Source organism: Puma concolor, chromosome F2 (assembly GCF_028749965.1).
Source record: "Puma concolor isolate L17-30 chromosome F2, mPumCon1.1.hap2, whole genome shotgun sequence".
Taxonomy (NCBI): Eukaryota; Metazoa; Chordata; class Mammalia; order Carnivora; family Felidae; genus Puma; species Puma concolor.
In genome coordinates this window covers 49,786,235-49,800,930 of record NC_141684.1, presented here as the reverse complement: position 1 = coordinate 49,800,930, position 14,696 = coordinate 49,786,235, and the positions used below count along the sequence as shown (strand labels likewise).

General features: G+C 39.1%; 1 protein-coding gene across 7 annotated transcripts in view; it reads left to right on the top strand.

Moving 5' to 3' along the window:
• WWP1 (WW domain containing E3 ubiquitin protein ligase 1) overlaps positions 1–14,696 on the top strand; it is a 140,829-nt gene that overhangs the window by 64,420 nt on the left and 61,713 nt on the right. For all 7 annotated transcript variants that reach the window (XM_086695789.1, XM_086695787.1, XM_086695785.1 and 4 more), the window contains one exon: positions 1,535–1,719. In XM_086695789.1, coding sequence (XP_086551915.1) covers positions 1,535–1,719 — 185 coding nt within the window. The remainder of the gene's footprint in view (positions 1–1,534; positions 1,720–14,696) is intronic.

Below are 14,696 nucleotides of genomic sequence, written 5' to 3'. Positions count from 1 at the left end.
AAGAGATGGGCAAAAGACATGAATAGACACTTTTCCAAAGAAGACATCCAGATGGCCAACTGACACATGAAAAAATGCTCAATGTCACTCATCATCAGGGAAATATAAATAAAAACCGCCATGAGATACCACCTCACACCTGTCAGAATGGCTAACATTAACAACTCAGGCAACAACCGATGTTGGCAAGGATATGGAGAAAGAGGATCTCTTTTGCACTGCCGGTGGGAACGCAAACTGGTGCAGCCATTCTGGAAAACAGGATGGAGGTTCCTCAACAAATTAAAAATAGAACTACCCTGTGACCCAGCAATTGCACTACTAGGTATTTATCCAAGGGATACAGGTGTGCTGTTTTGAAGGGGCACACGTACCCCAATGTTTATAGCAGCACTATCAACGATGGCCAAAGTATGGAAAGAGCCCATATGTCCCTTGACAGACAAATGGATAAAGAAGATGTGGTCTATATATATACAATGCAGTATTACCCAGCAATCAAAAAGAATGAAATCTTGCCATTTGCAACTACGTGAATGGAACCTAGAGGGTATTATGCTAAGCAAAATTAATCAGTCAGAGAAAAACAAATATCTTTTGACTTCACTCACATGAGGACTTTAAGATACAAAACGGATGACCATAAGGAAAGGGAAGCAAAGATAATATAAAAACAGGGAGGAGGACAAAACATGAGACTCTTAAATTTACAGAACAAACAGAGGGTTACTGGAGGGGTTGTGGGTGGGGGGGTGGGCTAAATGGGTAAGGGGCATTAAGGAATCTCCTGAAATCGTTGTTGCACTATATACTAACTAACTTGGAAGTAAGTTAAAAAATAAATAAATTATTTAAAAAATTATAATGGTTGGAACTGATTTTTAAAAGTTCCTTGAGCTTTTTGAAAATGCTTTTTAGAAATGCTTTTTAAAGAGCACTTTAAAGATTATTCTTAGATTAAATATTTAAATACATATATATACACACACACACACACACATTTTGTTGTTGTTACATTTATTTATTTTTGAGAGAGAAGCAGAGATAAAGGGGGACAGAGAATGAGAGGGGGAGGTTCAGAGAAAGAGAGAGATATCAGAATTCAAAGCAGGCGCCAGGCACGAGCCTGACACGGGGCTCAAACTCATGAACCATGAGATCATGACCTGAGCCAAAGTTGGACGCTTAACTGACTGAGCCACCCAGGAGCCCCTTAGACTTAAATATTTAAAATGTGCAACTTGATCATTACTTTGAGGGACTGAAATTATTTTGATTTAATATGTTTATATATCTGAGTATATATATAGTTATCTGCTAGTGTGGATACACTTAGAACTGTAAGTAATTTAAACTTTAATGTAGTAAAAGCATGCTATATCTTGTGTTCATTACTCTTTCTACCTATCACTTTCTACCTATCACTTTGCTTGAGTACTAAGAATTTGGTAAATCTTTCTTATGACAATTCTGATGGAAAGTCACTTAATTGCACTTATTGAAGTAAAGCATCTTTTTTTTTCTTTTTTTTAAGGTTGGTTGTTGAAGGTACCAGTGGAATAGATAATCATACACCTACAAGCACTCTAGTTCAAAACTCATGCTGTTCATATGTAGTTAATGGAGACAACACACCTTCATCTCCGTCTCAGGTTGCTGCCAGACCCAAAAATACACCAGCTCCAAAACCACTCACATCTGAGCCTGCCAATGACACTGGTAAGTATGGTGATTTATGACTCATTGTTTAAATGGAAACTAAATTAAACTTTATCTATGCCTACACTTCTCTTACTGTACTATCTTTCTTAATCTTCAGTTATGCGATAGGACTCTAAAGATCTAAATAACTGAAATCTTTCCTAATGTTTTGAATTTTTCTAGATTATTTAGGAGGATATTCCAAATATTTATTTAGTTTAGAAATAACAATACATTTCATTGGGGCGCCTGGGCAACTCAGTTAGTTAAGCATCTGAATTTGGCTCAGGTCATGATCTCGCGGTCCATGAGTTTGAGCCCCACATCGGGCTCTGTGATGACAGCTCGGAGCCTGGAGCCTATTTCAGATTCTGTGTCTCCCTCTCTCTATGCCCCTGTCCCCACTCACAGTCTCTCTCTCTCTCTCTCTCAAAAATAAATAAACATTAAAAAAATTAAAAAAAAATAACAATACATTTCACTAAGCGTGTACTTATAGATTCTTAGGCTTTATGCCACATGCAAAAAAAGTTAATTATATAATATTTCTAAAAGAACTTTTGTGAGTTTATTAATTTGTTAGTAATAAGTGGTTTCTCTTGGGGGTGGAGAGAGGAAGGGAGTGGGGGGGAGAGACAGAGGGAGAGAGGGAGGGAGGGAGAGAGGGAGAGAGAGAGACAGAATGAGAAAGAGAGAATGAATCCCAAGCAGGCTCCACACTATGAGTGCAGAGCCTGATGCAGGGCTCAAGCTCATGAACCATGAGATCATGACCTGAGCCAAAATCAAGAATCAGACACCTAACTGACTGAGCAACCCAGGTGCCCCAATAAATGGTTTCTTTAACCTGTCTTCAGTACACAAATAATTTATTTCTTTGTATTACAAGTTGTTAGAAAAATGTAGTTTGAGCTGATAGAGCTCTCAGAAAGTTCTATATTTTTCAGGAGTATTCTTCCATTACAGAAGGAATGCCTATGGAAGATTTTTTTCTATAATCCTGTATTCCAATGGACTCAGCTGTAAAAATTCATAAGTAATTTTCTTGTTTCATCTTTATATATTCTTTTAGATGAATCTCTTCAAACTCAAACATCTTAAGGTTGATTATGTTTGGGAGCTAGAGTTTTAATACTGGTCTTTTATTTCCAGAGTCTATATTTTTTCCTGTGTTTTGTGTATCTATGGGAAAGTATTCAAAAGTAGAAAAAAGTAAAGAATCAATTCAGGAATTGAATGAAAATACATGGGATTATAGATAAGACAACTGTATATTTATACCCAGGATTGGAGGGAGACTTACTCTGCTCTATCTTGAGAGTTTTTGTAAACATGGGAATTGACCTCTGAATGTTTTTTGTTTTTTTTTAAATTTTTGTCTATTTTTGAAAGAGAGAGAGAGAGAGAGAGTGAGCACTGGAGGGGCAGAGAGAGAACTTGAAGTAGGCTCCAGGCTCCGAGCTGTCAGCACAGTACCCAATGCAGGGTCCAAACTCACAAACTATGAGATAGGACCTGTGCTGAAGTCAGACGCTTGCTGATTGAGCCACCCAGGTGCCCCTCTGAATTTTTTTGTTTAATATAATTTCTTGTCAAATTGGTTTCCATACAACACCCAGTGCTCATCCCAACAAGTGCCCTCCTCCTTGCCATCACCCACTTTCCCCTCTCCCCTACCCCCCATCTATCCTTAGTTTGTTCTCCGTCCTTAAGAGTCTCTTATGGTTTGCCTCCCTCCTCTCTGTTACTTTTTCTCCCCCCCCTTCCTCTCCCCCATGGTCTTCTGTTAAGTTTCTCAAGATCCACATATGAGTGAAAACATATGGTATCTGTCTTTCTCTGACTGACCTATTTCACTTAACATAAATGCTCCAATTCCATCCATGTTGCTGCAAATGGCCAGATTTCATTTTGTCTCATTGCCAAGTAGTATTCCATTGTATATATAAACCACATCTTCTTTATCCATTCGTCAGTTGATGGACATTTAGGCTCTTTCCGTCATTTGGCTATTGTTGAGAGTGCTGCTATAAACACTGGGGTACAAGTGCCCCTATGCATCAGCACTCCTGTATCCCTTGGGTAAATTCCTAGCAGTGTTATTGCTGGGTCTTAGGGTAGATCTATTTTTAATTTTTTGAGGAACCTCCACAGTTTTCCAGAGTGGCTGCACCAGTTTGCATTCCCACCAGCAGTGCAAAAGGGTTCCCGTTTCTCCACATCCTTGCCAGCATCTGTAGTCTCCTGATTTGTTCATTTTAGCCACTCTGACTGGCATGAGGTGATATCTGAGTGTGGTTTTGATTTGTATTTCCCTAATGAGGAGTGACGTTGAGCATCTTTTCATGTGCCTGTTGGGCCATCTGGATGTCTTCTTTAGAGAAGTGTCTATTCATGTCTTCTGCCCATTTTTTCACTGGATTATTTGTTTTTCGGGTGTGGAGTTTGGTGAGTTCTTTATAGATTTTGGATACTAGCCCTTTGTCTGATATGTCATTTGCAAATATCTTTTCCCATTCCGTTGGTTGCCTTTTAGTTTTGTTCATTGTTTCCTTTGCAGTGCAGAAGCTTTTTATCTTGAGGAGGTCCCAGTACTTCATTTTTGCTTTTAATTCTCTTGCCTTTGGAGATGTGTCAAGTAAGAAATTGCTGCGGCTGAGATTAAAGAGGTTTTTTTTCTGCTTTCTCCTCTAGGGTTTTGATGATTTCCTATCTCACATTCAGGTCCTTCATCCATTTTGAGTTTATTTTTGTGTATGGTGTAAGAAAGTGGTCTAGTTTCATTCTTCTGCATGTTGCTGTCCAGTTCTCCCAGCACCATTTGTTAAAGAGACTGTCTTTTTTCCACTGGATACTCTTTCCTGCTTTGTCAAAGGTTAGTTGGCCATACATTTGTGGGTCCAATTCTGCGGTCTCTATTCTATTTCATTGGTCTATGTGTCTGTTTCTGTGCCAGTACCATATTGTTCTGATGATTACAGCTTTGTAGTAGAGGCTAAAGTCTGGGATTGTCATGCCTCCCACTTTGGTTTTCTTCTTCAATGTTACTTTGGCTATTCGGGGTCTTTTATGGTTCCATACAAATTTTAGGATTATTTGTTCTAGCTTTGAGAAGAATGCTGGTGCAATTTTGATTGGGATTGTGTTGAATGTGTAGATTGCTTTGGGTAGTCTTGACATTTTAACAATATTCTTCCAATCCATGAGCATGGAATGTTTTTCCATTTCTTTGTATCTTCTTCAGTTTCCTTCATAAGCTTTCTATAGTTTTCAGCATACAGATCTTTTATATGTTTGGTTAGGTTTATTCCTAGGTATTTTATGGTTCTGTTGAAATTGAGAATGGGATCAATTTCTTTATTTGTCTTTCTGTTGCTTCATTATTGGTGTATAAAAATGCAACCGATTTTTGTACATTAATTTTGTACCCTTCAACTTGCTGGATTCATGTATCTGTTCTATCAGACTTTTGGTGGAATCTTGTCAGGTTTTCCATGTAGGGTATCATGTCATCTGCAAAAAGTGAAAGTTTGACTTCATCTTTGCCAGTTTTGATGCCTTTTATTTCATTTTGTTGTCTGATTGCTGACACAGGACTTCCAATACTATGTTAAACAACGGTGGTGAGAGTGGACATCCCTGTCGTGTTCTTGATCTCAGGGGGAAAGCTCTCAGTTTTTCCCCATGATATTAGCTGTGGGCTTTTCCTAAATGGCTTCTATGATGTTTAAGCATACTCTTTCTATCCTGACTTTCTTGAGGGTTTTCATTAAGAAAGGGTGCTGCATTTTGTCAAATGCTTTTTCTGCATCTATTGACAGGACCAGACCATATGGTTCTTTTTGTTTATTTTATTAATGTGATGTATCATATTGATTTGCGAACATTGAACCAGCCCTACAGCCCAAGAATGAATCCCACTTGATCATGGTGAATAATACTTTTTATATGCTGTTGAATTCGATTTGCTAGTATCTTGTTGAGATTTTTTTGCATCCATATTCATCAGGGATATTGGCCTGTAGTTCTCTTTTTTTGCTGGGTCTCTGTCTGATTTCGGAATCAAACTAATGCTGGCTTCATAGAATGAGTCTGGAAGTTTTCCTTCCCTTGTATTTTTTTTTGGAACAGCTTGAGAAGGATAGGTATTAACTCTGCTTTAAATGTCTGGTAGAATTCCCCAGGGAAGCCATGTGGTCCAGGACTCTTATTTGTTGGGAGATTTTTGATAACTGATTCAATTTCTTCTCTAGTTAGGGTCTGTTAGTTTTGGTAGTGTGTGGGTGGTAGGAATTTGTCCATTTCTTCCATGTTGTCCAGTGTGTTGGCATATAATTTTTCACAATATTACCTGATAATTGCTTGTATTTATGAGGGATTGGTTGTAATAATTCCATTTTCATTTGTGATTTTTATCTATTTGGGTCCTCTCTCTTTTGAGAAGCATTGCTAGACGTTTATCAATTTTGTTCATTTTTTCAAAAAACCAACTCTTGGTTTCATTGATCTGCTCTACTGTTTTTTTAGATTCTATATTGTTTATTTCTGCTCTGATCTTTATTTTTTCTCTTCTTCTGCTGGGTTTGGGGTATCTTGCTGTTCTGCTTCTATTTCCTTTAGGTGTACTGTTAGATTTTGTGTTTGGGATTTTTCTTGTTTCTTGAGATAGGCCTGGATTGCAATGTATTTTCCTCTTAGGATTGCCTTTGCTGCATCCTAAAGGGTTTGGATTGTTGTGTTTTCATTTTTATTTGTTTCCATGTATTTTAATTTCTTCTCTAATGCCTCATTGACCTGTTCATTCTTTTGTAAGGTGTTCTTTAACCTCCATGCTTTGGGAGGTTTTCCAGACTTTTTCATGTGGTTGTTTTCAAGTTTCATAGCATTGTGATCTAAAGGTGTGCATGGTATGATCTCAATTCTTTTATATTTATTGAGGGCTGTTTTGTGATCCAGTATATGATTTATCTTGGAGAATGTTCCATGTGCCCTTGAGAAGAAAGTATGTTCTTCTGCTTTGGGATGTAGAGTTCTAATTATGTGTGTCAAGTCCATTTGGTCCAACGTATCTTTCAGGATCTTTGTTTCTTTACTGGTTCTGTGTCTAGATGATCTGTCCATTGTTGTAAGTGGAGTATTAAGGTCCCCTGCAATTACCACATTCTTATCAATAAGATGCTTATGTTTGTGATTAATTGTTTTAAATATATGGGTGCTTCGAATTCGGTGCATAGACATTTATAATTGTTAGCTCTTCCTGATGAATAGACTATTATATAATGCCCCTCTTCATCTCTTGTTACAGCCTTTAATTTAAAGTCTAGTTTGTCTCATATAAGTATGGCTACTCCAGCTTTCTTTTGACTTCCAGTAGCATGATAGATAGTTCTCCATCCCCTCACTTTCAATCTGAAAGTGTCCTCAGGTCTAAAATGAGTCCCTTGTAGACAGCAAATAGATGGGTCTTGTTTTTTTAATCTATTCTGATACTCTGTGTCTTTTGATTGGAGCTTTTAGTGCATTTACATTAATGTTATTATTGAAAGGTGTGGGTTTAGAGTCATTGTGTTATCTGTAGGTTTCATGCGTGTAGTGATGTCTCTGGTACTTTGTGGTCCTTGCAACATTTCACTCACAGAATCCCCCTTAGGATCTGTTGTAGTGCTGGTTTAGTGTGATGAATTCCTTCAGCTTTTGTTTGGGAAAATTTTTATCTCTCCTTCTATTCTGAATGACAGGCTTGCTGCATACTTTTCCTGTTCATCACATTGAAGATTTCCTGCCATTCCTTTCTGGCCTGCCAAGTTTCAGTAGATATGTCTGCTACTACCCTTATGCTTCTACCTTTGTATGTTAAGGCCCATTTATTCCTAGCTGCTTTCTGAATTCTCTCTTCATCCTTGTATTTTGCCAGTTTCACTATGATATGTCATGCAGAAGATCAATTCAAGTTACGTCTGAAGGGAGTTCTCTGTGCCTCTTGGATTTCAGTGTCTGTTTCCTTCCCCGGATTGGGGAAGTTCTCAGCTATGATTTGTTCAAGTACACCTTCAGCCCCTTTCTGTCTCTCTTCTTCATCTGGAATTCCTATGATACGTATATTGTTCCATTTGACTGCATCAGCTAGTTCTCTAGTTTTCACCTCTTGATCCTGTATTTTTTTCTCTCTTTTTCTCAGCTTCCTCTTTTTCCATAATTTTATCTTCTAATTCACCTATTCTCCCCTGTGCCTTTTCAATCTGCACTGTGACTGCCTTCATTTTATTTTACACTTCATTTATAGCATTTTTTAATTCATCATGACTATTTTTTAGTTCCTTGATCTCTGCAGTACTAGATTCTCTGCTGTCTTCTATGCCTTTTTCAAGCCCAGCAATTAATCTTACGACTATTATTTTAAGTTATTGTTCAGTTATATTGCTTCTATCTGTTTTGATTAATTCTTTAGTTGTCACTTCTTCTTGGAATTTCTTTTGAGGGGAATTCTTTCATTTCATCATTTTGGCTAGTTTTCTGTTCCTTATGAATTTTAATTTTATGTGCGCTCGGCGCCTGTGAGCACTGCTGTATTAAAGGGGGGGTCATACACTGTCCAGGGCCTGGCCCTTCAGGAGGTGTTTTTTTGGAGAGTGTTACTTGCTCTCTGTTGTTTGACTTTGGTTATTTTATTTCTCTACTGCTAGTGATGTTTTGGACCCTCTACGAGGTGTGCTTTGATTTGTTCCTTGAAGTAGTCCTGTAAAGGAAAACAAACAGGAAACAAAGACACATAAACACACATACAGATAAACAGACAAAAAAACCCCACACAAACAAACATACAAACAAAAACAGTCCAAAAGCAAAAAAACAGAAACACCAGCTACAAGTAAAGAACAAGGTAGAGGCAGTGCTGATGGAGGAGCACATACAAAGAGAGAAATGACAGGGGCGGGGACAAAGAGAAAATAAACATTGACCGGGCAGAGAGACTAAATGACTTAATCCAGAGATAGAGAAAGGAAAATAAAGAAGGAGGTGGCGGGGGTGGGGGGACAAAGATAAAGTGACCCAGGCAGAGAAAGTATATGGCTTGATTATTCCAGAGAGAAAGGAAAGTACAGAAGGAGATGTAGAACATGTTTCAAGGGAATGCATTAAATATGTCTGCTTCAACAAACCAACAACCAGAGCAACCAGCCTAGAGGAGGGAAGAGATAGGAAGGGAGAATATATCTCAATAAGAATTGTCCTGGAATTAAAGAATTGTCCTGGAATTAATCCAGGCTATGCAGCATCACTGGTCTGGATTATGGAGCCCTCTGTTTGCACAGCATGTATCTGGCTCCAGCAGATAAGCTGTTACCTGCACGGAGGGGCGTGGTTTGGTGTAGGCTGGTCCTACCTCCACTATCAGTCCCACCCCGGGACTGATCCCTGAGGTCCTGCCTTGGTGGTGATGATGGCGGGGAATGGCAATCCCCCAGTCTCTTCCCCGTGACCCAGTGGACTCCATTCCAGTTGTCCTCACTGTGCCACAGGCACAGACTGGGCGGTCCTTCTCGCTCCACCAACTCCCCTGGCCCAATGCTTGGCTAGGGTTCAAAGACCCGCTCCAGGCGTCTGGCACTGAGGAAGTACCTCTCTGTGCAGCTTGATATGTGGTCCCGCCTGGCTTTGCCTGTGCTGCCGGACTTCAGGGAGGACCGCCTTTTCCTGCTGTGGACTGCGCTGCTGACCTTGCTGAGGTGCATGGGGGTGGTATACGCAGGCAGCAGACAAGCTTTGTTCTCTCCCAGCACACTCCACGGTGGGGGCCGGTTTCTCCTTCTGCAGACTGCACCCTCGACCTAGCCACTGAGCCCCAGGGGGTGGAGGACGCAGGCAGGCTTTGTTCTATCACACAGCCCTCCAGGGAGGGGTCCACTTTCTCCTGCGGACTGTGCCCCTGATCTACCACCGAACCCGGGGCTGGCTCCCCTCCTCCCCAGGTGCGTGAACAGGGAGATGGCCCCAGTCTGAAGAAAGCCCCACAGTTAGAGATAGGATCCCTCTCAGTCCCAGTCCTGGGACAAGAGACTGTATCTCTTGTCCAGATACAGTCCTACACTTCCCCCGCCATGCTTTCTCTTCCCTTCGTCTCTCAACAGAAGGGGATCTCTCCCCTCCGTGCCTACTCTGCGGGTTTTATTTCCCCCAGTTCACAATCACCCACCTGTCCTTTCTCAAGTTGCCCCATTTTCTTCCTGGTAGATTTCAGCCTCTTTTCCTCCCAGACTCTTGAGGTTTAAAGTCCTTTGGCTTCAGCACTTCTTTGTTTGAGAGACGCGGGAAGTATGGATCCCCCTACTTCTCTACCATGTTGGCCCATGAATCTGAATGGGTTTTTAAATTTTAATTTGTTTATTAATGCCTTTTTTTTTTTTTTTTTTTTTTTTAAGATGGACTTAAAGATCCTGAGTGGTCACAATAAGTAGAACTCTTTGGTCATTAATTTAAGGTGGCTGGAAAATGAAGAGAAGAGAAATACATATAACAAGAGTGACATTAGTGAGGCAAATGCATTAATTTTCTGATTTCTGATCTGCTTTGTAGTAGGAACATTTGTTTCAGAGTTATTAGCAAAGTAGAAAAGGAAACATCACCTTACTTTATTTGGAACTGTGTCTAAATTAAGAACATACCAGTTAAAACAGCTACTGTTTCTGATATTCTATCTTTTATGGATTGTATGAAAAAACAGCATAGTGTGAGCAACATCCTCAATAATTCTAGGAGAGTAAATGTAATAGTGAGTTTCAGGGAACTGTGACTTATGTTATCTATCCTAAATTAAATATTACGATTTTTAAAAATAGTCTGAGTACCTATAGAAAGGACCAATAATTTATTTTTTTAAGGTTTATTTATTTATTTTGAGAGAGAGAGAGAGAAAGAATGACCAGGGAAGGGCAGAAAGAGAGGGGGACAGAGGATGTGAAACAGATTCCATTCCGATAGTGGAGAGCTTGATGCGTGGCCCAAACACAAAAACCGCGAGATCATGACCTGAGCTGAAGTTGGATGCTTAACTGACTGAACCACCCAGGCACCTCAGTAATTTATTTTTTAAAAATGTAAACACATAGAGGTACTTGGGAGGATCAGTTGGCCTGACATGACTCTTGATTTCCCCTCTCCCTGGCTTGTGTGTGCTCACTCTCTCTAAAAAAAAAAAAAAAAAAAAAAAAATTCAAAAAATACATATCAACACATAGAAAAGTGGTTTATCTGAACCAGAGTTTTTCACAATGAAGCTTAAATCTATTGCTTTTTGGTCATGAATTTTTAAGTTATTAAGTAATTATCCATACCAAAAAATTTCAAGGAAAACCTAATTATTCATAAATTTGCATTATATTTTAATTTTTTTTTAACATTTATTTATTTTTGAGAGAGAGAGACAGAGCACAAGCAGTGGATGGGCAGAGATTGAGGGTGGCAGAATCCAAAGCAGGCTCCAGGCTCCGAGCTGCCAACACAGAGCCTGACATGGGGCTTGAACTCACGAGCCATGAGATCGTGACCTGAGCCGAAGTCAGATGTTCAACTGAGCCACCTGGGTGCCCCAAAATTTGCATTTTAAACAATATAACTTCCTTAACAACACTCCAAAGAAGTTGTGAAAAATAAAAATAACACTGTTATATAACCAGGATTGATTTGTTATATGGGATTATCATTACATTCAGAATGTAGTTCCAGTTCCATCATTTCTGAAAGTAATTAGATAAAAGGCCAATTTTTTTTTAATTATTTTTAAAGGCCAATTATTTGTAAAGTTCAGTCCTGATTCATGAAAAGAATAAGAAGGATGAATGATCATTTCAGAAAGGCTTATACCGCCATTCTGTCTCATTCTTGTCATCATCCTCCATTTAAAATCTATGGAATTTGGCGAGTTAACTCTTCTTCCTAAAATATTTAGCTGTTTGAGTAGATTGGTGAAAGTGTCCATGGACCACTGGTTAGTTGCATGTTTTAATGTTTGGGTATATTCAGATGCTGGTACAAAAGGGAGGAAGACTTACGGAGGCTTTTCAGAAATCTCAGAATCTCTTACACTCCATGGTTTCTCGGGTTCTCTATAGACTCTTCCATTGAGAACAAATACACTTCCCATGTTTTTTTTGTTTTTTGCCTTTTTGATATTTATTTTAGAGAGAGAGCATGAGCGGGAGAAGGGCAGAGAGAGAGAGGGAGACAGAGGATACAAAGTGGGCTCTGTGCTGACAGCAGAGAGCCCGATGCAGGGCTTGAACTCACTGTGAGATCATGACCTGAGACAAAGTTGGATGCTTAAACAACTGAGCCACCTAGATGCCCCAGTTCCCACGTTCTTATTTATCCTTGCCCAAAATTTCGAGGTGAATACAAAACATGAGGAACTAGAATTGAAGGCTCCATTGTAAGTAATTCCCATGACATTCACAGTAACTATTAGGAAACCTAGGATAATCATAATAGCTAACATTTGTGCTATATATGTTGTAAACACTGTATATCTATTTACTGATTGAACTTTCACCATAACTAATTGAAATAAATACCAATATCTTTCCCTTTTTCCCAAGAGGAACGGAAACACAGAGAGATCACAGCTAGGGAGTAGAAAATTTGTAATTGACATCCAGTTATATCTCTCTGAGCTCTCTCTGCCTTCTGCTTCTCTGTTCACTTTGATGTGTGTGATTTTTATAGTGTCTCAAAGGTATACTGTTCAGCTTTTATACTTTGATAGACTTCAAATAATATTTCATCATCCAACTTAGCGATTGTGTTTTCACCTCCTCTGATAATTGTTGGCAACATCTGACAAAACAATCTGTCATCATTCTATTGGCCAGTTTAAAAAGGCTTCCAGAACCTACTCTGTTGGTAGTAACCACTCTGCCAGTGCCTTTAGTGTGATCTGTCATCCCTTGGTAGGAGGATGAATTCAGGTACTTTTCAAGGATTGGGATAATCTTTAAGGCCTTAGTACAAAAATGGTATTCCTTTTTCTAATCATGGAGTTTTAAAATCAGTTTTCATGTTACAGAGGGGATACGGATGGAGTGTGCATATTCTGTATATAACACATTACATATTTTTAGTCCCTTACCTACAATTCAGAATCCTAAAATCTTTAAAACCAAAGGTTTTTTGGTGAACTCCTTTGATGTCAAAGTGACTAGAACTGACTTGAATGTATTCACAGTTTATCATGCTTAGTGTGAGTATCTCTACATTTTGCCACAGAAATAATATTGTGTTTAATTACAATGTGTAGCCCTCAGATCTGCTCAGTTATTAGTGCACAGTTCACATGCCATATTACTTTTCTAAATTTCGAAAACTAATGGATTCTGGAACATACTTGACCCCAAGGATTTCAGACAAGGGATTATAGCCCTGTGCTAAGGAGTTTAAGACAAATGATTTCATTTCACCAGAGATAGTATCAATACAAGAAGGCTTTTTGGTGGGAAATTTTTTTCTCCCTCCCTTTAGATCAGGAGGCTCCATTTGAAGGGCACCTGGGTAGCTCAGTTGGTTGAGCATCCAATTTTTGATTTCGACTCAGGTCATGATTCCAGGGTTGTGGGATCAAGCCCCTGGTCGGGCTCTGCACTGAGCATGCTGCCTGGCTGCCTGCTTAAGATATTCATTCTCTCTCTCTCTCTCTCTCTCTCTTTCTCTCCACCTCTCCCTCCAATATGCATTCTCTCTAAAATTAAAAAAAAAAAGCTCCTTTGATATAGTTGCTATAAATATTGATAGTTTTTTAAAGCTAAAATGGGAGGCAATCCTGGCATCTAATAGGACTAGGTTCAAATCCAGCTCTACTGTTTAATGTGTTAACTGTGTGATCTTAGACAAACTTAATATTCACAAAATTTAGCTCCTCCATTTATAAAAAGAGGATAATCCTCAGTTAACCACCTGATAGGATTGTTTCAAGGGTTAAATGAGATAATAAAAAACATCTACCATATTCCTTGGACGGTGATAGATATTTAAGAACAATACTATTTTCTTCTCCACTTCCCACTATCTGTAACTTCCAGTGTGAAATGACTTTTTCTAACACATAATTATTCTTTTATTAATAGATCAGAGCTCTGTATGGTTTCAGGCAGAACTGATTTCACAACTTTATTAGACTTTTGTTTATAGCTTTTTATTTTGAAATAATAGAAAGTTGCCAAGAAATGTATAGGGAGCTCTCCCTGTGTGAACATACAGTGTGTAACTGCAGTACAATATAAAAATCAGGAAATTGGCATTGACAAAGTCTCCACTTTGCCTATTGTACCTGCACTGTGTGTGCGGTTTTATCATGTGTTGCTTCATGTAGCTGCTACTGTGATCAAGATACAGAACTATCCCATCATCAAAGCCTCCCTCGAACACTACCCCCTTTATAGCCACTCACTTACAAGTGTGAATTGACTTTAAAGAAACTTAAGATGCATATACACCAGCAGTTCTTCGTGTCACACCTTTTAATTTTATTTATTTACTTTGAAAGAGAGAGAGAGCAGGCTGGGGGAGGGGCAAAGAGGAGAGAGAGAATCCCAAGCAGGCTTTGCTGCCCGCGCAAAGAGCCTGACGTGGGGCTCGAACTCACGAACTGTGAGATCCTGAATGACCAGAGCCGAAATCCAAAGTTGGATGCTTAACCGACTGAGCCACCCAGGTGCCCCCATTCATGTCACACTTTTAAAAAGGAGTAAAAATGATACTCAAATCTTGAGTATTTCTGCCTTTTTCTGCCTTATTTGAACAGTTATAGTAAGGACAAATGTTTGGTGCTTTGAGATGTACATATCGTAAGTACAAGGAAAACTTCTCAAGGATTAAACATGAAAGTAGGGAGGTATGTCCTGTAACTTAAATGTCATAATGGCTGAAAGTAAGGGTTTGGATACATTCATTAAGAAACCAAGTCTGTGGGCGTGGTCTTATATCTGTAGAGAAGAAAAATGCTTTGC